The 22,421-nt window shown below is 34.8% G+C and overlaps 2 protein-coding genes across 11 annotated transcripts in view; one reads left to right on the plus strand and one right to left on the minus strand.

The window, feature by feature from the left end:
- Positions 1–1,952: 1,952 nt before the first annotated feature.
- On the minus strand, positions 1,953–12,368 carry LOC106179770 (failed axon connections homolog). 4 transcript variants are annotated; one of them, XM_086996403.1, is made up of 6 exons: positions 12,349–12,368; positions 9,564–9,693; positions 8,843–9,039; positions 6,232–6,440; positions 4,759–4,875; positions 1,953–4,012 (listed from the first exon to the last, which is right to left on the minus strand). In XM_086996403.1, the coding sequence occupies exons 2-6, from the start codon at positions 9,582–9,584 to the stop codon at positions 3,909–3,911; spliced, it is 648 nt and encodes a 215-aa protein (XP_086852529.1). In that variant the 5' UTR covers positions 9,585–9,693; positions 12,349–12,368; the 3' UTR covers positions 1,953–3,908. The 4 variants fall into 4 exon arrangements, with proteins under 4 accessions (XP_086852529.1, XP_086852510.1, XP_086852515.1 ...); XM_086996384.1 differs by lacking the exon at positions 12,349–12,368 and adding an exon at positions 12,046–12,206; XM_086996389.1 differs by lacking the exons at positions 6,232–6,440; positions 12,349–12,368 and adding exons at positions 7,906–8,111; positions 12,046–12,206.
- A 46-nt stretch (positions 12,369–12,414) lies between these two features.
- LOC106151864 (uncharacterized) overlaps positions 12,415–22,421 on the plus strand; it is a 49,196-nt gene continuing 39,189 nt past the window's right edge. For 2 of the 7 annotated variants that reach the window (XM_086996272.1, XM_086996309.1), the window contains exon 1: positions 12,415–12,567. In XM_086996272.1, the coding sequence (XP_086852398.1) occupies positions 12,564–12,567 (4 nt within the window). In that variant the 5' untranslated portion in view covers positions 12,415–12,563. Of the gene's footprint in view, positions 12,568–18,340; positions 18,510–18,854; positions 18,877–20,557; positions 20,674–22,421 lie in introns of those variants that run through there. The other 5 variants (XM_086996327.1, XM_086996365.1, XM_086996260.1 and 2 more) reach the window with 4 other exon arrangements.

A 22,421-nucleotide genomic window follows, 5' to 3' on the forward strand; every position in this document is an offset into this window, starting at 1 on the left:
GCAAAACCACAGGTGGAATATGACGACTCCTGTTTACGCCATACCAAGTCACATGTCATCAAACCTAGCAAATTATTCTTTAGTCACTAGGCCTACGTGCAGATTATAAAAAAAATTCGCCCAAGCTCGTAAATCATGGTAAATACGGGTGCTAACGCAAAAAACTTCGCGCTAGGTACATCCCAGTTGAACACCTGTAGTTAGAGACCACGCCTGGCTCAAAACCTTCCTTTTGGATATGGAAAACGTTATTTTTAAAACATGTCCGTTCATCTAAAGAACGACCTAAACGGTGACGATAATTACTCACAGTTAACTCTTACGCATAAATAAAATTCGTTTCATTTTAACAAACACGGATATGCTATACGAGTATGAAAATGACCCAATGGCATATTTTATGTCCAAATATATTTCAAAGTTACTTTATTGTCTTTCAAACTTTAAGTACGATTACCCTTCAAATGTCCCAGTATATTGGCCAGCAATTTCAAAAGGGGGGGTTCTTTTTCTTAAAAATTGGACCTTTTTCCATAAAAACGTCTTGTACATAGATCAAATTTTACCCAGAGTGGACCTTTTCCCAGCAAAAGGGGCGGCTCTCTCGAACCCCCCGAACCCCCCCTGGCTACGGGCCTGTTGGCAGTAAGAAGGTCTGACTGATATCCATATTTCTTTTCGAAATACGTGGAAGACAACCCGATCTGATGGAATCATGATTCACTTAGAAATAAGTTATTTTTTAAAAATCGTATAAACCGTCTTATCCAAGTGCAGGAACGGTACGGGTCGAGCAGTGAATCGTGAGAAAAAGAAATTGCTTTTATTTCTCGAGAAAAAAAATAGATTTGGCACGAAAATATCGAATATTAAGCATAAAATGTCCTGTTATATTACGATAACTTAAGTCGGAATAACGAATACCTTCGGATTTTTAAACCTCTTCATTATAATTTAATTATTTCTTATTTTTTAATTCAATTTATCAGCCCCAAATTTTCATTCAGGTCACAATTTTACTTTGGTTTCGCGACCTCTGTTCAAAACGCGCGGCGAAAAAAAGTCATTTCGGCCCGAATTATGAAGATGCAGTTTTCTACTTACATACAAGGAGGTACGTCTTATCATTGTAAATTCAGCATTTTAGATCGTCAGTCGTTGAATACAATGTCATTTTACTTTAAAAGTATTCAGAGAAGTCTGTCGACCATCAAGGGTACATGTATTACATTATTGGGGACGAATAATTGACGCAAAATAACTTCATGCAATGGAAAGGATTCAGGGCCCTAAATATCGGTTCGGAGGGGGGGGGGGGGGCAGTTGGTCCTTTAAGATAAAAAAAAATTGTGGGGATCTTTATTATGAAACATAAGCCATTTCTTTTCACCCAAGTCTATCGAACTCTCTTGAATTTACCTTCAGTTAGCGTCTACAGGGGTGGATCAGGATTATTTGAAGGGGGTCCGCGGGGGAGTCAAGGGGAGCCGACCCTCCCCTTGGCGTGGTGTTCGGGGCCGATGAAGGTGCCATTTGGTACGGCTTAGAACTATGAATCAACCAGTCAATATTCTAATTTCAAGGGGGAACATTGGTGTGATTTTTTTCAGAAATCGAAGGGGGGGGGGGGTCGGTTACAGATCGCACATTTAATTTCCAACTTATTCAAAACGTCGTTAAGTTTTTTACAAACATAATAACGAAGGAAAATGCTTTTCTACACTTCATTTTTTTTTAATCAAATAGCCCAATAAGAAGACAAAACATTAAAGATAATTGACAATTCTTCTCTGAGGTTTTGCGACAAATTTTGCCTTCGATACTTTAACAGTGCCGCTTTTGATAACAGTATTGAGTATACCAGAAAAATACAATTAATTGAAACTAACATTTAACATACCCTCTCCCACGGACAAAAAGTAAAATAAGAAAAGAGAGAACGCTTAATTACATCGTTTTTCTATGGGTTTTTAATGATGCAACACATTATTTGAATAATACTTTTATCTTAACTATATGAAAAGCAGTTGTTTACCATCAAAATTCAAGGAGAGCAGGTAGTCTGGATGATTGGTGCTATATATTGGCCAAACTGCTCAGAATGTGGAAAAAGCATGAAACTTGCCACAAATGTTCTTTGGACTATGCTGATCATTTTCAAGGGTAGTGCCCAAAATGGTTCTTTTTGATGGATTCACCTATGCCCCCACCTCTCCCCCGATAAATCCAGTCCTCAAATGGTGACAACAAACGTAAAACACTGAAAAAAGCATAGAGTGTTATTGGTATGGAATGATCTATCTATTAAAGTTGCTTTTGGTTCCGTTCCATTAACATTTCATCCAATATCAATATTTTAAACTCATTCAGAATTCTGCATGAAAGACACCCTCCCAGGATGGTTTCAGATTGCCTTTGATCTATAGCCACCTTTCGCCATAAACACTTTCCTTGTCTTCTCGAATGATTGTTCATAAAACCATCATTCATATAGCTTTAATGCTAAAAACGTTGCAAACATCATGGGGAACAATCTCAAAACAAAATTTTTCTGTATCCAAGTCATAACCACAAACCCTTTCTGTACTAGTAGCTACTTAGTAACCACTATTGACAAATTGAAAACAGCTTTAAAGTTGTTTTATCAGATCAACCTGCTCTTTATTCTCTTCCAGAGTATCAGTTACTATTAGTATCAGTTATGTATCTTATTTTCCATAGAACTTAGAGCAAACTCATGTATTACTGTAATTGTCATATTCCCCATTGCTTCATTTGTTTGATAAAGGGGAATTAAGAGTAAAAACAAAATAAGTAAAATACTCAAGAAACTTTGGGAAGCAATAAGGAATTTATTGTCACTCTTCATCACAAAGCAATTTCCTATGTAATAATGTATTAATATGTATCTTTAGTCCTTTGATAATTATATATTGAAAATCTGAGTGCTCCAGTTTTCAAGTTAAGAAATTATTTCTCCTGTAAAAGAAAAAGATAACTCTGAGCTTCAGCCCTAGAAAAATGGGATGTCATAGATTATTTTCTTTTCAAAACTGAATCTTAAAAACAATCCAATTAACGTGAATATTTTACATGGGAACATATTTTATCTTACCACTTTGTGTTAAAATATAAAATAAAATGATACATGACAGAGTAATACATGTAGAAAACAATTAACTGTAGATCTTCCAGGATGGACACAAAAATATATTAATCTAGATCTAAATTAAATGCAAAAAGAAAAGTAATGATTTTTTTTTAAGTGCTGGAAAAATTTGAACATAAAATACCAGGTGGTTCCCTTGTAAAAATTAAAAATTTATATAATTTTTAGTTACAAAACTAGGTGAAAAAATATAATTCTGATTAACTCTATGTCAACTCAATATAAAATATATATATATCAAGATAAGGAATGTTTCCACGTAAATATGAACTGATTACAGTATAACCTAATAACACCTTCAATTATTATTTCGAAAGATTAAAATATGGAAGACAAATCAAGATGCTGATAAGTTTATGCATTTTCAAGCTGCTTCACTGGTGATTCTGGGAACAGAACTAGAAAGCACAAAAACAAATTGTCCACCTAAGCATTACAAAGTTTTTTCTTTAGAAATTTACTCCATTGTGTAGCACATTCACAGGCATCATGGCACTATTTCCACTTTTGATTTTGGTTCAAGAGATAATCCTGCACATATCCCATGTCAACAATACATGGTTGTTTTTTCTTCATTCAATGAATACATCACTCCTCTTTCCACGTGGATTTATATTTTAGGTGTGCAATAGTACTTTCCCATCAGTACAGTTTTGGGTTTAGTGATAGGCACCTCTCAGTCTATTCCTATTCCGTCATTTGGATTCAGGTTAACTATTTGCACATTGTACAACTGTTATTATTCCATCTTCTTTCTTTCAGGTTCAGTGATATTTTCATCCCAATCTGGCCAAAAGCGTTCTTTCATTCTGTAGCAATATTCAGTGAGGTTTGGAAATTCCTCTGAAAGTTGAAAAGAAAATTACTTCTGGTTAATTGGTAACAGAAAACTGGTTTGGTATATCTGGTTTCATGAATCAGTGAAATAAATGTGAAATGCAGTTACTTTGTTTCATTTATTTCACTCATTTAAAGAGATAAAATGCAATGAATACTGTAATTCCATCCAGGAGAGTTTGGAACTGTCAACAACCATCATCTCCTCCCCCTTGCTTGTCTAAAAACTTTACAGAAGGGACATCACATAAGACTGCAACAGTCTTGAACAGATATTGCCACACAGTAGTCAAACTTGACATCCAAATCACGCAGATGTGGATTGGAGTGATATCAACAGATCAGATCCAAATGTGGATTGTTTGATATTAACAGATTCCAAAAAAGAATGGTGTCTAACAAACCATTTGTTGTAGACAAACATGTGAGATGCACTTTGACTATATTAGATATGGTCCCTCATAAACTGCATTCCCACAGATTTAGATCAATCCATCTGGATCGACCTAACTCCCTGGGGGTTCACGCTTAAAGCTGTCAGCTCAAGAGGCTTAAATGTCTGTCACGCCTACCAAATCAGCTAGGGTAAAGATAATTACCCCCTAACAGCTTTACTAGGCTAACAGACATTTAAGCCAGCCAAGTTGACAGAATTTTAGTGAGACTCCCCATGGGGATAGATCAATCTAAATATCTGTGGGAATGGTCTCATAGTGTTATGTGACCACTGCCACACTGACCAATGAACCTACCTTTGATCCACTTCTCATGTGGAGAATTTGGCATATGCCAGACAACTTGGGCCAGCATACCAAAGATGGCGCAGTCCGTCTCACAGGGCTCATCCCCCATCAGGAATGGCTTCTGACCTGAAATTATCAGTGGGTCATCCTCATACATTAAGTTATGGGCATTGCCTAAATTTTATTAGTAATTAGGTTGATGTGAACAAAACAGCATTTATAACTAGTAAAAGGATAAAAAATCAAATAGAAGAATTTTAATAGGGTGCAAAAAGTCTAGCCATAGGCTTGCTACTTCCTTGAGTAGTTGTTAAAACAAAGTGTAAAGAGATGTTAAACATCAGATCCAATAAATTTAGTATTGACTTGTTATTAAAACCATCCATGTGATAATGACAAAATGTATCAGTAACTAAAAAAAAAAAAAAAAAAAAGCTAAAACCATAACATGCATTATTCTCAATAAGTATCAATGATAATAAAACAATACATCTCTACAATTAAATCTACACCTACAAACAAAATATCTAAAACATCTCTAAAAATTGCACAAAAACAGCAATTAAAATGACAATATATTTTTTGTGCTTAAGTTACATGAAAATTAAATCCGACTTTAAAGATTTTTCATTTGTAAGTCATCTTACAAATGGTTGAGTAAAAATTCTTTAAAAAATCATTTGACTATATAAAAAGTAAAAAATCAAATAAAATTAATACATTTCTCTCTTCTGATCATGAATTGGCAAATCCTAAAATTAAGCAGGGTCATCTAGCACTGCAGTACATAGGGAAGGAATGAAGAAAGTTAGTCTATATAGCATCCCCAGTACCTGAACCACAAGATGCAAGATGTAAGCCTAATTGATGTAACTATAAGCCTGATTTGGTATAATTTGGTTGGAAGTATATGCAGAAGAACCATCTGAAGTTTCTCCGACATTATACACCTTTAACAGATTTTTCTCCCAAAAGGATTTTCCCTGCATAACACTTAAGAACACTGCATAAAAGGAAACAGCTGAAAATATTAAATAAATAAATTAACAAATAAATAAATTTGGATAAAAGATGTTTTTTTAAACAGTGATCATTATGCTATCAAACTTGCTTCTGAATTAAAATACTCCAAAAACAAACATTTTAAAGACAAATTTCTACATCAGCTTGTATCTTGTTGGAAGAACTAAGCTGGCTCTCAAAGAAGCGAGGTGTGTTATACCATAAGCAGAACCAAATGTTAGACTGTCTTGTATTGATGCTGTTGACCTGTGCAAATTTTAATTAAAAATTTGAAAGACTAGATTACGTAAGTTGATATAAGTGAATATTTGAATGTTAAAAAACTTGTATTCTGTCCCTTTCATTGAGGTATGATGAATAGATTTCAAACAAATATTTTTACAATTCACAGTCTATCAAAAGCACCAATTACCTCACTAACTAAGCACACGGGACCTGGTAAACTAATTTAGTCCTTACTCAGATATTTAGACAAAGCTTCAAAATCTTGTTTTCCAATCTTATAAATATCTTCTCTACTGTGACGCCCTATTCCATGTCCTTTCATTGCAGACAGTATTCTGCGCCTGACCAGTGGAAGGATAAGACGAAGAAATAACCCTCCTTGAGGAATCAAATACATCAGAACCTCAGTCTCCCCATATAACCAACGATGACAAACAAGGGCCCTGAAAATGCACAATATCAATACTGCTACTAATCATATTTATTTTAGTAAGTTCATAAGATACCTCCAACAGCAAGTTCTCTTTCCCAGCTTTAAGTCTGTAATATGAAGCATGACATGGATTGGAAGGAGTTTTCAAGACCTCTGAATTGCACATGATATTGGGGAAACACATTTGAATACATTTTTTTACATTGAAGTTAATGAAATGGTTTCCAAAGTATGACTATCTGTTTTCATGCAACAGCAGTTCACATACCTTTTGTAAAGACTTGCCTATGTTATACAGACATCAAAACACATATATGAGGGCAAACCATATCATAGCTTTAAATCCTTTTTTTACCTAGAGCATGTATCAATTTTTTAAAGATCTCAACTTTCATCCTTCAATATTTTGGGCTCCAAATTGAAAACCAAATCTCGGATATTCTTATGAATGCTACAAATAAAGACACTTCTTTATCAATTATCTGACATTGCCTGCAGTTCATATAGCACAACACTTTTTCTCTGCCATGGAGTCCCATTTCATAATCACAAGATTGGTTCTGCAGTAGGCATCTGTAACACAATTATCTTAGACCTGTGAAGCAGTGGTCTAAAAAAGCTGCCATATTTCCAACGTTGGACAATTATGGTTTGAAATGTCATCATGAATCAGTAGATATAACATGAATAAGCAGAGTCCAGAGCTGATGACTGTCACATCTATTGACATCTATATAACCATGCAATGACTGAAAATATTATTTGTTTTGAGGAGTTATTTTAAAATGACACAGCTACAAAAACGAGGTATCTTGATACATTAATAATAGGGGCAATAGAAAGAAGGATCCAAGTACCTACTGATCTGCCGACTAAATATGGTAGACCACAGTTCAAAAGCAATGCCGCTGATACCTGATGGTCTCCCCGACTCCACATGCGCCTTTAAACAGATAAAATCTCTGCTCCAAAGTTTAATTGCTAGGCCCCTGCAGCAAAGGCGTGTGTGGAGGAGGGGAGACCACCAGGAATCACTTTTGAACTGTGGTCGACCATATTTAGTCGGCAGATGAGTAAGTACTGGGATCATCCATTCTGAATGGGGCCATAGATTAATGATCAATTTAATTTGCTTTTTGTGATAAAGAGCAGTGTATTTCTATGCTTGTGAGCTATATTCTACTATTTAATTTGCTTTTGTGATACAGAGCAGTGTATTTCTATGCCTGTGAGCAATATTCTACTATAAGTCTATATAGGCAGTGTGTGTGTGTATAAATATATACAAAAACATCTTATATTACTATTTAAAAAATTAAATGAAAATCAATACTTATAACATGCAGATTGGAAGTTAGTATTAGGGCAAAGTAAGTGCTTTTAGTAACAGATATCAAATGGATAAATGCATTATAGGATCAAGGATGGCATGCTCCACACTGTAAAAAAAAAAAAAAAAACACCAAACCTAATACCTAAAAAATCAGACAGAGAGTTTAAGTCATTAAAGCCAATGTGAAGTATGTCATCCTTAGCGTGCCTCCCAATGCCATGACCCCACATTTCTTGTTGAATATTCCTTCGTATCAATCTGGACAGTAACCACCGAACTAGACCTTTGTATGGTATCACTCTGTATAAAGCTGTAAGATCATCTCCAAATGTGACATAGCACATAGTCCTGTAAAACCAAACCAATGACAAAAACTTTTATCATTGGACTGTTCGGTTAAAAGATTACCAAGAAGGAAAATAAAAAGATAGGCTAAAAACAATATTTGAAACAATGGAACAGAATATAAAAACGTTTACATTATTGCTACACAAACCTGTATTGTGAATCTTTGTCTAATCACACTCATTAAAATATGCAAAAAATGACTAAGACTCCATTGTGGTATAAAAAAAAATATCTGGCTATGGGCAATGCAGAAGCAATAACTTTCAATCATCAAATGTGTAAGTGAGCAGTCTACAAAGATGTTTCAGTGATAAGTATAAATATCAACAGCAAAAATATCCAGTTATTTAAATAACCATAACCTATCAATAAGTCATAGTTATGAAAAAAATAACATGGAATGAGGAACAACAGACTTAACTGTAACTTGACATCAGTGCTACTTACTGCTAACTTGGACAACCCCACTTTAATTCCAATGGGCTTTAAATCATGATTATAGTTATCAACATTATAGTAAAAGCTTCTTTATTAAAAGAAAGAAATATTGGATAGTTGTCAGATCATTACTTTCAATGAATATATATATATATATATATATACTAAAATATCAATAACTTGCTTACTGGCCTGTAGAAAATTTAAAGAATCACTAACATTTTTTTCTTTTGGAGATTTTAATCCAACTTAAACATTATCACTAAAACTTTGTTTTTCTTTAAATTTCTCACCAATAGAGATTCTCCTCTGTCATCTTCTGGAAGGCTCTGGCAATGGCCTTCTGTTCAGCAGTGAGGTGGGCATTAAGATCTATACCACGTTCCTTGTTCAGGTACTCAATACAGAACTGAGAATCTGCCACTACCACACCATTGTATTCCATCCATGGCGTCTTCCCCTTGGATGAGAATTTGCCTGTATGGTCATTCTGAAATTAAAGTTGGTACTACAGTAGTAATCAATAAACAACATGCTGAATTTTTTAAAATGGCTTTTGCTAATGCCCCTATTTCACACAGACCACGAATCCCACGAATCGCCAGGAATTGACAAATTTCAGGATTCGTGATTGAATCGTAATCAGTCGACTAATCAGTTCGTGAAGTTCTTAACAGATTCGTATATATACGTAGTCAGTTCTTGCAATTCTTGATCAATCACGAACTGAATACGATTCAACAACGAATCCTGAAATTTGTCATTTCCTGGCAATTCGTGGGATTCGTGGTCTTTGTGAAACAGGGGCATAAAAGAGAGTACCTTTTACTAAGAACTTGATCCTTTCCAAGCTAATAGAAAAATGTCTCCAGATGTCTTGCAGTCATGCACAATGTAAGTTTATCAAAAAACAGATTGTCAATTGTCATCTTAAACTTGATCTCACTATGACTACGCTATCTATACTTAAAATTTCAATGTCAAAAATCTTATATCAGATCATTTATTGCATACCTCATAAGGAATTTTAGCCATCCTTAGATATGTTTCCAGTTTCAATGGAAAAGGTGAAATACTTGGTGCTTTGGGACCCCGCCCTATCTGATACAGGATCACTGTGTCTTTTGGGGCAATTTTCTTCTCTCTGAAATATCAAAATTTTACATTCAACCAAGTTGTTCAATGTATGTGCTGAAGAAGGGTTTTTCACCAAAAACAGCTTATCATCACAGTTTTACATCAGGGTTTATATGCTGGACTGAAATCCATGAGTAAAAGGGTAAGCACAGTGCATTTCAGCATAGTGTGCAGGTGTGAAGGATGCAGAGAGACTCCTTAATTAGAACTAAAATACTGACACAATCAAAGTGTATGTGCCAATGTCAGCATAAACAAACTTAAGTGACAATAAATGAGAGTTTATAATCTGACGGGTAAAATGACATTGATGGAAAATGGTGACTTATAACTTAAAATCAGATACATCCAGTGTCTGTATATTAAAATTTTTGAAGTGTACACGACAAAAATATGAAAAAAATCAGAGCCTTTATTATATATGCAGTAACATCTGTGAGCCTAGTTCAATAACTCAGTGACAATATTCAGTACTTATCAACCAATCAGATCAAACAAAGTTACTCAGTGATATAATGGCATTTCTCTTATGTATGAAGTTCAAGATGGTCATCCTGGTCACACAATAAAATAGCAGATCTAGCTACTATCATGTTTCTAGCACTCTCAAAAGGACCATCAAAACAAAATGTGGGCCTATTCCCTCTCCCCCCCTTTCTTAGTTAAAAAAAGAAACAGTTTCCTAGATCTGCCAAAGAGCAAAAGTAAATGGCTGCATGTGCAGAATTCAGAAGTAGTCATTTCATGCCATGTCAAACAGTATGTAACTTACCTTTGAAAGTATGCCAAAGCTTCTTAAAAAGATGAAAAATAAAAGGAAGTTAAAATCTTATGGGCCATTTGGGCATTTTTTAAATCAGGTGAGATGCAGTTTCTAGTAGCAATACCATAAACTACCCTTTTCTTCAATGATTTTCTGCCAACTGGGGGTCATGACTTCAGCACAGAAGATTTATGATAAATCTAGGATACTATAATACATATTTTATATGCAATAACAACAACGACAATCTGATTCTACCTACAACAGCTGAGCAGTTCTGATCAAGGCAACCTGTACAGAGCTATCTAGCTGTTTACTCTGAAGACAGCCAACATTTATGGGTTATGTAATCTTAGACAGGGTTCCCATACTTAGACGGTCCCCAAAACTCCCTGAAAGTATCAAGGTATATACCAAGATTATTTGATGAATCAAAAAAAAAAAAAAAATGTTTTTCCAAGCCTGCACTCTCTAAATAAGCCTCAACAGAGTTTAATCAACAGTGATTCACCTCCATATAACCGAGTGCTGTTATGTACCTTGATGAAACCGGTTCTATAGTTTCTATGATGTGCTTACTCAAAGTCACCTGCAGCTCAGATATCCAGTTAATGGTAACTTTATAAGACTAGTCCATTGGTGATCCACTAAATTGTGTAAGCACAACCAATCTCAATAGAAAACTTTATCGAACATAGTGTATTTGGCCTTGAATATATTAATAGTCAACAGAATATGATGTATGCAAATTCATGGAGTTGGTCCGTTTTCTTACGTTAAACTAGTGTTGCTTTATTTGTAATGTGTACACCTGTAATTTTGTATTTTCATCTCATATCATATATCTTTCTCTATAACAATAAGTGTTAAAGACAAATAATACTTGATATTAATTAAGAGGCATACCCAGCCAATATTGTTCAACTGAATTTGATAAATCATGTAAAGAAAATGACAAAGAAAACAAATTGCAATATGATTAAAGTGTTAATTGCCTAACAATGAGAAAAGAAAAGAAATTTATCTTAGATAGAAATAAAAAGGTTAATAATTTGTAGTAAGGAAACTGAAATAGTGGTTTTAATCCACATCCACCCACCCCCTATCACAATATTTTTGATATCCAAAGAATGTAATACATTTACCATTTCATGTCACAATATACCAAAAATATAAATGACAAAATTGGCATGTAAAATAAGATAAATGTTGAAGCAAGTTTCTCTTAAACAAACCTGCTTAGAAAACATATAAGCTTCTATGTGTAAAGGAATTTCAGTGTCAAGTTCTACGCATCTACAATTTCATCTATTCAGTGTATGACGCCCCACATTGCGACTATAAGTCATGATTAGTACACTAGGAACTTTTAAACCTGAGCTCGGTCCTAACAGTAAAATAGGAGAGACTGACTTTTGCCATTCAACCACACAGCATGAATTTTGCCGCATCTTGCACAACCACAAGCGTGACTCTGCATTGCAGCTGCAAGTTCTGTCGCAGTTGTGAAATCAGGCGTACATGTAGATCTACATTATCTGATGTATTTTTTAAAGCCATATTTTTGCCAGGCCCAGCCCACTATTTTCTATATACCTTCTTGTGAGCCTCTTCACAATAACGTATCCTAAAACAACGCTTGCCACGGAGCAGCCAACTTTAAACCACAAGGTTCCCATTACATCTCTGAGCCCCTCCATTGCGACTTTTCAGATGTCGCTGTCCTGGGACATAGGACTGCGCCACAAGGGGTATTTGGTTTTCTATCATAAATGCTCTGGGCCTACTGTTTGGAACTAAGTCAAACTAAATTTTCAGTTTGATAATGGAGTTACATTAACATCACATAGTGAAAATATTTAAGTTCTGTACCTATGGAAATCATAGTTTGTTTTCTACCTAACTTCCTAATGCCTCCCGCACAGAGACGAGTCTACGATCAAGCCGTCATGTTGACCTCTAGTTGACCTCATTCTGACTGAAAATGGCTGCCAGGTGTTTGGTTTCGTGATGCCGCCCAAATCCATTTACAGTTTTCTCTGCTAGACAAACATAACTTTACTGCAACAATAAGAGAGTGACAAGATCAACCCAAGAAGAAAACGCACAGTAGTATGGGTAAGCAAATTAACCATTAACAGAAGTATTTTCTTTGGTGTTTTCATATGCTTCTGAAGTTCTGCGCAAATTGGAGTCCCAAGCAACTGCAGTTATTTGACGGTATTGCCTGTACTACGCTTTGACGTTCTGTGTAAATGACGTCTGTTTTCCGTCAGTAATGGCATTTGCAGCTTGCAAGTAAGCGAGCGAGTTGAAGAAGTATTTCTGGAATTTATACGCCCTTTCATAGTGAGACTTTTTAGTAAAAAATTATCGGAGAACTCGGTGATCAATAATATTGATAAGCCGTTTTAACATTGACAGGATGGTACTACTTATATAATGGTTAAATGGTAATTTGAACAATGAAATATTTTCACCCTCTCAGCGGAGTTGCAAAAGTAGACATGATAAATATAGCATGTAAATCCAGAGTTGTTGTAACTATTAATTGATTTGATTTTATTTGGAAAAAAATTAATAAATCCCTGCCATGTTTACGTATTTATGTGTTAATCCCATACTTCAAAGTAGCTGACTATTTTTCATGTTTGTCACTATTAACGTATTCTGAGACCATTTTTCCATATTTTTGTAAGTAAGGATTAAGATTTTTTTCTTCTGAATTACGTGTGCCAAACAAAAATACCCCTCTTCCTTCACTTAGTAGTAATACACTGTAGGTCATATTTGCAAACATAATTCAATAAGTTTGTTATTATAACCTTGAAATGAACTTAAGGAACATTATTTACTTTAAATATCATTTGGTCAAAAGAAGTTTTAGAATTATCCCAATCCTTATTTTGAAAATTTTTATAAGTATTATAACCCAGCAAGACAGTGAAGAAAGCATGTTCACGACACTGTATTTTTACAATGTGATTATTTTGAAATTAACATATGGAAGCTTTAGAAATGGTGTTTCTGAGATGAGATTGTAACTTTTCAAATTGGTAACATTGTTTTTAAAGTCATTACTTTTTTTTCAAACTCCAATCCTTATTTGCTTTTGACATGAGCATTAAATAGAATTTTGCAGATAAAATTCTTATTTTAAAGATTTTTTGTACTTTATAATGGTTTGTTTTTGTTAACAAGCTGTTAACACCATTTCTTTCTTTCTTTTCCATTTAAATGTTGTTATATAGAAGCTGTTTGTCTTTGAAAACAAAAATGTGGGAAAACAAAAAGAAATAGATCATGATGAATTAAAAGCATCTTGTTGGGATAAATTTATTTGGCCCTTTTTGAGTTGCACAAGGTCTTTAAAAGAACTTAAAGAAATATACATTTGGTACAGTGCTCCCTTTGTTATCAGAATCAATTCATTGACGAAATCTGTCAGTTTTTGTTGATGTCAGTGGTATCAGGTAGGTGGCATTTCAGTTTAAGCCCAGATTCTAATACGTAAAAAAATGAACTTTGTTGTTATGTTAAAATTATAGGTTTTGTATTACAGTTACTGACTCCCAAACACTTAAAACGTACATTTGATCTTACTGGAATTGATCGATGTATGTGTCAGGTAGCTCCTTTATAACAGTCCAGGCTGTTGTAAGGTCACTTGGTTATCAGATAGAATATGTGACCTTGGTATAGAAGTTTTATGAAGTAGAAGTGATAGTGTTTAGAATTGGAAACATCATTTCTAGTGCAGTTATTTATTCTGTGAAATCAATGAAAATCTGTGAAATCAGTTAACTAGTCATTTTCTAAACATTTAGACTTCATTGTAGATCCCATTATACTGTTGAGTAATAAATGTACAGGCTATTAGTGTGTACCACATTGCCAACCACATAGGAGGCTGAAAACCTCCATCCTCCACCTTTATATTGTGATCCTGTTTATTTACAAGTTATCCAGTCTTAGACTCAGTTGTTTGCTGAGAAATTTGATCCTTTTACAACTAACTGTGTGTTTAATGAGGCAATCTAATATTCAGTAAAAAAAGCTGCAGTGAGTTATGATGCAAGGCAGTCTTTTGAATGGCGGGTGTGTGAAGGTTATTCAAGTATGCAGACATCTCAAATCGCACCCAAATAGTGCCCAGATTTTTGTAAAGGTATACCTGAGAATTGCAGTAGAGGAAACAAATTGAGAACGCTCACATATTGAAAGTATTTAATCGCAAACAGGTTTAATTTTGTCATTTGTTTACCAGACTATTTTTTAGATTGTCACAACTGTATAGAGAGCACATAGAAAATATAGACAGGGCTCAGCAATATATTCACTTAAGCATTACCTGGGGGAACAATCAGAAACCAGTAAATATTCAATTAGTAGAACATATGGTCATAAAATCTTACTACCTGTTAAGCAGAGGGCTTTCAGATAAGTCACATAAACATGGATACAGTTGTGAGCTCGGTTACTTGAGTCTTACAGATTATTTGATCTTTTATTGAGATATAGCATGATGTGTATTCTGGATCAATAAATCTGAAATGAATGGAACAGATCAGCAACATACACAATACCAACGCACATGTGCTATATGGCATTACTGAGGTTTAATAGTCCCATAATGCACAACAATATGGACATTATGATATATGCTTTACACAGATTATATGGGTGAATGCAATCTTATGTTACTCATTTAGCCTCTAACATTATACTGGCATTAGCAAGCACAGTGTGTAAATATGACAAATAATATCCAGTTTGTTGGATGGAGGAAGGAAGACACTGCTAAATATATTATTTATATACTGGTAAAGTGCACGGATATTTCAGACAGGTGTGTAAAGGTTAAAGCAAATGATATCAGCCTTGACTGAGATAACTATAGAAAAGTATCGGAATAATAGTATTAGTGGTTTCCAATCAAAATTTGACATGTAACAAGTGTTAGGGTATTGTGTTACAAGGTGCTGTGTTATGCAATTAATCCCTGACTGGATTGATCTGATAGGAGTCCTAAATGTTCTCTTGTTTGTGTAGTGGATGAATGTGCACCTGAAATGGGAATATGATTAAGGTTCTTATATATATATATATATATATATATATATATATATATATATATATATATAGAGAGAGAGAGAGAGAGAGAGAGAGAGAGAGAGAGCATTTTAATTAGATTTGATTCAAGTGTTAAAATTTAAGTTTAAAGTCATAAATAAATAATGAAACTGACAGATTAGTTGACAAACTTGAGCCAGAGCACATGCAGTGTGGTTATGGGGTGTAACTCAGAGAAAACTCTTCAGCTGCCCAAGAGGCTTTACTGTGTGCACTGCAGTGCTTCCCATAGACATTGATTTTACTAGCTACACATCATTGCAAACCACCAGTGTATAGACCCAAATTGATATTTTATTGTAGCTTACATCTTTCATGAATAATGAAAACTTATGCTGTTAATGAGTTGTTGTACCACTGTAGTGTATGGAAGTCGCCTTATCAGGTATTCCAGTGTGCTCTGAATATGTAATTCTTTCAGTAACATATATTTGATGGAATAAATGAAGTGAACATATGCCAAGCAGTTATGGAAAGCAAGAACTATTTAGTCAAATATTTATGAGAAGAACACAGCAGTTATGCTACAAGGCTGGTACAGTATGTTTTCTCATAACACAAACTATGACTGCTGAATATATCATGGTTATAGAAAGAGAACAATTTGTAGCTAATTTTGTCTCTGTGCTGCAGTTGTGCTGCAGTTTGCACCTGTTTTACCAGATAGCTCAGAAGAGTAGTGACACTTAGCTCTAATAAATGTTATGGGGAGGTACTCTTGCCGTCAGTCAGGATAATTGTGAAACATGATGATTAAAGAAGTAAACGTGCTGTGGTTTTGAATGTTTTGTAGAATACATTCCCAGGTAACTCCACCACCATAACCACTACCACCAACAAATGCACGCAGCCTATCCGTGATTATTCTGTTGTCACAGTTAAAAGCTGTTATGAAAATGATTCATATTTTGATCAAGGACACATCTGGAACTCAAGGAAAATAGTGTATATATAGGGAAATTATACAGAGTCTAGGAGGATACAGTGTCTAGGAAATACAGAGTGGAGGGGGATATATTGTCTAGGTGGATACATAGCTCCTGTCCACTTTTAAAAAGTGATGACACAACTAAAGCTAGTTGCAAAAATTAACAAAAAAAAAAAATACTAGTAACAAGTTTTCTTTCTAAGATGTATGTATAATAAGGAAGAGAACCCCTCCCCCTCAATTGACTTTTGCATTTAAGGGAATTTTTTAAAGATGACACAGATCTTTTTAAGCTCCAAGGTAAGTGATGCTGCCATATGTGACACAGAAAGGACATGCTTCACTGATGTGCAATTTGACCCTCAAGAAAAGACATTGAGAATTTAATGCAGTGCCACTCCACTATATGTAGACATGTTCACAGTAATCTGTTTTTGTGCAAACTTGCTCTGTACCAGATGTGGTCACAAGCTGAGGGGAAAAGTAGCTTGTATCACATGGTGAAGATGTCAGATGACTTTGATACATGTTTTTCTGACTTCGTCAACTGTTGATCGTGTTCATTTTAAGTCATCACATGTGCTAACACACACTGTCACACACACACAAATACACACACTCACACATACTGGAGCAGGTTCATTCTGAATGTTTTTTCTTGTGTGAATGCAGCGTAACACAGTGTGTCACCACAGCAATAAAGATATAAATGTCATTAACGTGTAGACCTAAATGTCTAGGTATCTTTTGGGTGTTATCTTACCTGTGGTGAGTAGCCATGATAGGAATGTAAACAATGGCACCATAAGGACAGGTGATATTGTCATATATTTTATATATTAGCATGTAAGATGTCACTATGGTTTAATGCAAGTACATGCAGAAGTATGTATTAGAATTGAGAAAGGATGTAGTTGTGGCTTTCAATCGGAGTAGTAGAGATTTTTAATAGCTAGCAAGTCAGGCTAATATCCAGTTAGCACTATATGCCATTTGTTTTTCAAACAACTTATGTTGGCATTGCTACTAAATCTTTGCCTTTGGAGCTAGAAACAAATTTTCAACCACTGGATTTTACTGTCACTGTTTATACTGGTATACTAGTAAGAATTGCCATATACTTGGATAGTGTGACTCACAGGTATGTTTGAATTTTTTGTACAGTAATTTTTTCAGGGAAGATATAAGGTATCACCCCTAGGCAACAGAGTAATATTATTTATTTGTAACTGTATTTTAACCTGTGTGAGTGGACTAACAAGCTTTGTATTACTCAGCGGTTGTGCCAGTGATAGCTGAATAAGTGTTCAGTTGAGATCTAATGAGAAAGACAGGTATGTGTATTAAAATAAGAAGAGGAAAAATATTTCAGATTGCAAGAAGTTCTGAAGAATATCTCTGTTGATATTTTTCCACCTTTTGACAGGTTTACCTTTTTTGTTTAGAAAAGAAAATAGAGAAATTTTGCTAGATGTTTTTACAAATTGTCCAAATTGGGGAGAATTCCATTGAAGGTGATGGGAGGGTATTGTTTTTCCTTCTGTAGGACCATTCCACCCTTCCCACGCTGTGAGCATTTATTTTTTCCAATGTGGTAGCAGAAAACCCCACTACTGTTGATTTAATGCCTCAACTGTTGTTAATACCTTATTTAAAGTCTCTATGTCACCTGAATGATTCACCTGTTTAATAGTAAAGGCACAACAGGTCTAACAGTATTTACAGTCAGTAATGTAAGCCTTCTAGATTAGCCTTTAGTCAGTCGGGTGTCTGTGTCTTTTACATGATAATGGGGCGTGCATCTTGGGATTGAGTGGAGAGGGGGGAGGGGAGAGGGAGCACATCATTGAAATTCTAATTTTCATTGCTCTACCTGTATAAAAAAGATAGGTCACACTGTCACGCCTTCTTCTTTAACAAACAAGATATAGAAAACCTGTACAGCCAGCTTCAACCTCTAAGGTAGAGATGAAGGAACAGCTTTTGCTGCCATCAACAGGTAAATTGAATTATTAATGAAATTTTTATACCCTTTGCGGTAGGCTACTGCATGAGTATAATCTGCATGCTACAAATGTTGTTTTATCTTTAGTCAACTGTCTAAATATTGTGATTAAATGTTACAGGTAGATAACAGTTCAGGAGGTATCAGCCATTATCCTATGTATTGACGCCCTCCTTCCATTGAAAATACATAATGTAGTTAAAATCAGCTTGTAGATCCCCTTTAGGCACACTATTAATTCCCCTGACACACAATGCATGTGTGGGTTTGAAAAGATTGGAGCCTTTAGCTTTATCAGCTGTGGTGTGTTTTATGACCACTTAGTTTGCAAAGTCACCTTCATAGAGACCAGCAGAGAGGAGTAGGTTACACATTTATTGTATTTTTTTCAGTGAATTATGTTTATGCCTGTTTTGGCCATTTCATTACCATTCTTGAACCTGAATATGCATTAGGAATATTGGGCACATTAATTGGACACAAATGCAGTTCTACTTTAATAGCTTGTAGATTATCAGGGTTATCAGAAATACATAAAAGTACTACACACCAGCAGCTATAAAGATTGTGAACCTTACATGAACGTATGCTAAGAATGGATATGTTTACTCTTCAAGATTTGTTTTGTTGACAGATACAATTAGTTCTATATTTGTTATTAGGGATTACATCTTGCACTGGACTAAACATGTTAGGTTTTTATTGACAAGTTGGCAAACAGTTGTAACACAAGATTCACAATTTTAGTAATTAGTTATATGTATATATGCATTTCTGACAAAAGTACTGTTGGCAGTCATTGTAAATGTAGGTTAACATGTTTGCATAAGTTGACAAGAACTCATCAACATTGAAATGAATATTTTATAATTGTGTGTTGGTAAAGTTATCAGCTCTGGACTTGGTACTAGATACTGTTGTCATATCTTGATATGATCAACACTCTAACAAAAAAAAAAAAAAAAAAAAACTTCAAAGTAAACAAATATTGTTTGAAATTCAGTGCCTCACGAGTATATCTCCATCTGCCAATCAAGTAACACGCTAACCAGCAGTAAGACGTGTTTTTAGTCAAGTAAGGTTGGCCTATCTTGATATGAACAATTTCAGCAAACTTATCTTATTAAAAGAATGAAGTCGCTGCAGGCAGTTGATTGTGTGTTACCAAATTGGCTTTCTATGTTGAGCTAATCACAATCAGCAGCGCTGGCTTGTTGAGATAAGTTTTACCAAGCAAGTCAGATGGGCCTTACTTGACTGAAAACTCAACTTACTTTTGATAAGCGTGTTAATTCATAAGTGGACAAATTCTCATTTGGCATTAACTTTAAGATAAGATTTTTTTCTTTGAAGTTTGTTGTTGGAGTTATGGGTTGTGATTTAGCAGGTGCTTGTTACATGCTGGTAGTATGGGTGTCTGGTGACAGGTGAGTGTGGTCACTCCAGTCATCATGGTCATAAAGTGTAACTTGATAGATTATGATAGACTATAAGTAGACAGAAGTGACCCAGACTCACCTCTGACAGACAGGTCAGTTCCCTTTTACAGGTGAATAATGGTATCCCTACAAGGGAAAGAGGGTTTATTTTGCTGCAACGCCTTTTGAAAAATTCTTTTATGCTTTTTTTAAAGACCAATGCAGTTTTTTCTCTTTTTGGTGTTGAGCATTTGTCAGAAATGGTGTAGAAAATTGAAAGGAAACACATAAAAAGACTATCATAGGACTAAATTTGCCCTGTTTCTCCTTTTAGAAAGGGAAATGTTTACGTAAGAAAGACTTCCATCCTTTTGATATTCTTTTATTTTGTTAAACCTGTAATGTCAGGAAAATGATCGATCAGGATCACTTTGTGACATTCACTTTCATTTTTCATCAGTCAGTGGTCATGAATATTATTGCACTTCCTTTATTTCACACAGGGGTGGCCTTGCAAAGAATCATAAATAATTTTACTGACCAGTGGTTTGTTATTCAGTAATTTTGTAGTCATCTATGAGCCTGTTACCAAATACAATCAAGTTATTTATAAACTAGATCCAGGTTAAGTCACATCCAGTGTCAAAAGTATCATGATAGTGAGACAATTTGACAGTCACACCTTAAAGACAGTGTTGCTTTGAGTGCTGGAGAAGTAAAGGACGACACAGAAATTTGAAGTAAGTAAAGAGGTTTTGCTCGCTAAGAATGAAAAACTTAGTTTGGCTTAAGTCTTGTGTTTTACTTTTACCCAGACAAAAACATTTAATGTTTTACTTTTTATCCAAGTACCAAATTAAAAAAAAAAAAAACACAAGGTAAGAAAAAAAAAGACACCTGATTTGCCTGTTGTCAAAAAATTGGAAACAAATTACCTACAAAACTAATACTTTCTAAGAGATTTGATTAATGTATAATTAATCAATATTTATGGAAAAAATGGTCCGCCATCTGTCATGGTTGGCTGTAATCTGAGTGGCTGATAGGTAGTGTGCAGAGTGGCAGCTGGGATGGGATAAAGATAGCTTCTAATACAGGTGAATCTTTTTGCTGGGTGGATGCCTCAAACACCTTTGTGGACTGCACCATATACCATAGGCAGAGAACTCTGCACTGGAGCTCTGCTGTTAAATACGCGTGGTTTAACAGAGACGTAAGGAAGGATCTCGACGCAAGTCAATGTGCGTGCATGCAAAGTGAAATTTGTCAGTTAATTGTGCTGTCAGGTAAGTTGAAGTATCTATCCTACAGGTTGTACGTGTAGAGTTGTCATTTATGTTTGTTCAGTGTTGTAGAGCTATTTTGCTTGAGGTAGGAGCTTAAATATCCATGTAAACTCTGACCAGGGATATTAATATAAGTGTTTTTTTGACTTTCTATAGATGTGGTATTTTCCAGGGAATGGGAAACATTGAGAATTTGAGATACAATCATTGGAATGAAAATGTAATGAAGTTTTCTGACTATAGGAGTGGAAAACTGTAAGAAATGAACAATGAAATGGCCTTGTGCCTTACCATAGCTTCTCATTGCCTAAACATTATGGAGAAAACACCTTAACTTCATAACATTGATGACTTTCTTTTTTATAACTTTAACTGGAAAAGGAGTACGCATTCTACTTTATCAGTTTCATGCCAGATTGTTCATAGAGGGACCCCTTAGTGGGAGCAAAATGGAAAAAAAAATGAATCAAGAGACTGATGCAAAAATGGCCTACCTGGGTTATATATCTTCTGCACATTATTCTTGAAGGAAAAAATGTGGGTTTCTTCCTCACACAGCACTATATCAATTTATATTTTCATTAGGATAGAATTATAGAATCATGAATAATGAAAATATCTCTGAGGGAATAAATGCCACCACAGAGTTGTATCCAAATGGATTTTTGATTAATGTTCCCGAATTAATAGAGTTTCTCAGGCATGCTTCTTGTAGTTATCATTATATGGTCATTTTTGCAATTGGTGATGTTTTTTTTCTATGGCAATTAATACCTGATGTTTAAAAGAAGTTTTCATACAAAATACAGTTTTCAAATTGAATTTCTTTTTCTTCAAGTGAGGAAGAAAGATGAATAGTTGTGTTACAAATAAGAGCAGACAGGTAGAGTGCCAAGATGGAAGTCACAGGTGTTTAAATACATGTAGGCATGCAAGAAGAGACAGACTAGACAGATCTACCTTTGAAATAGACTACGCCTACACAAGCACTTGGAGCATTTATGTAGTTTTCAGTCCCCTGCTTCCTGGAAGATTTTTTTTCTTGATCATAACACCCATGCAGTACTTTCTGGCTCTGTAATTTCAGTGCAATCTATTTTCCTTTAGATGTTGAATCCTGCTTTGTAGAGAGATAAATCTGTTGTAGGTAGATCTTTGTGAGGATCATGGATGGATAAAGTCAAGGTTAAAGAAGTCAGGTA

This window comes from Lingula anatina, chromosome 1 (assembly GCF_051362555.1).
Source record: "Lingula anatina isolate TDL-2025a chromosome 1, LinAna3.0, whole genome shotgun sequence".
Lineage (NCBI taxonomy): Eukaryota > Metazoa > Brachiopoda > Lingulata > Lingulida > Lingulidae > Lingula > Lingula anatina.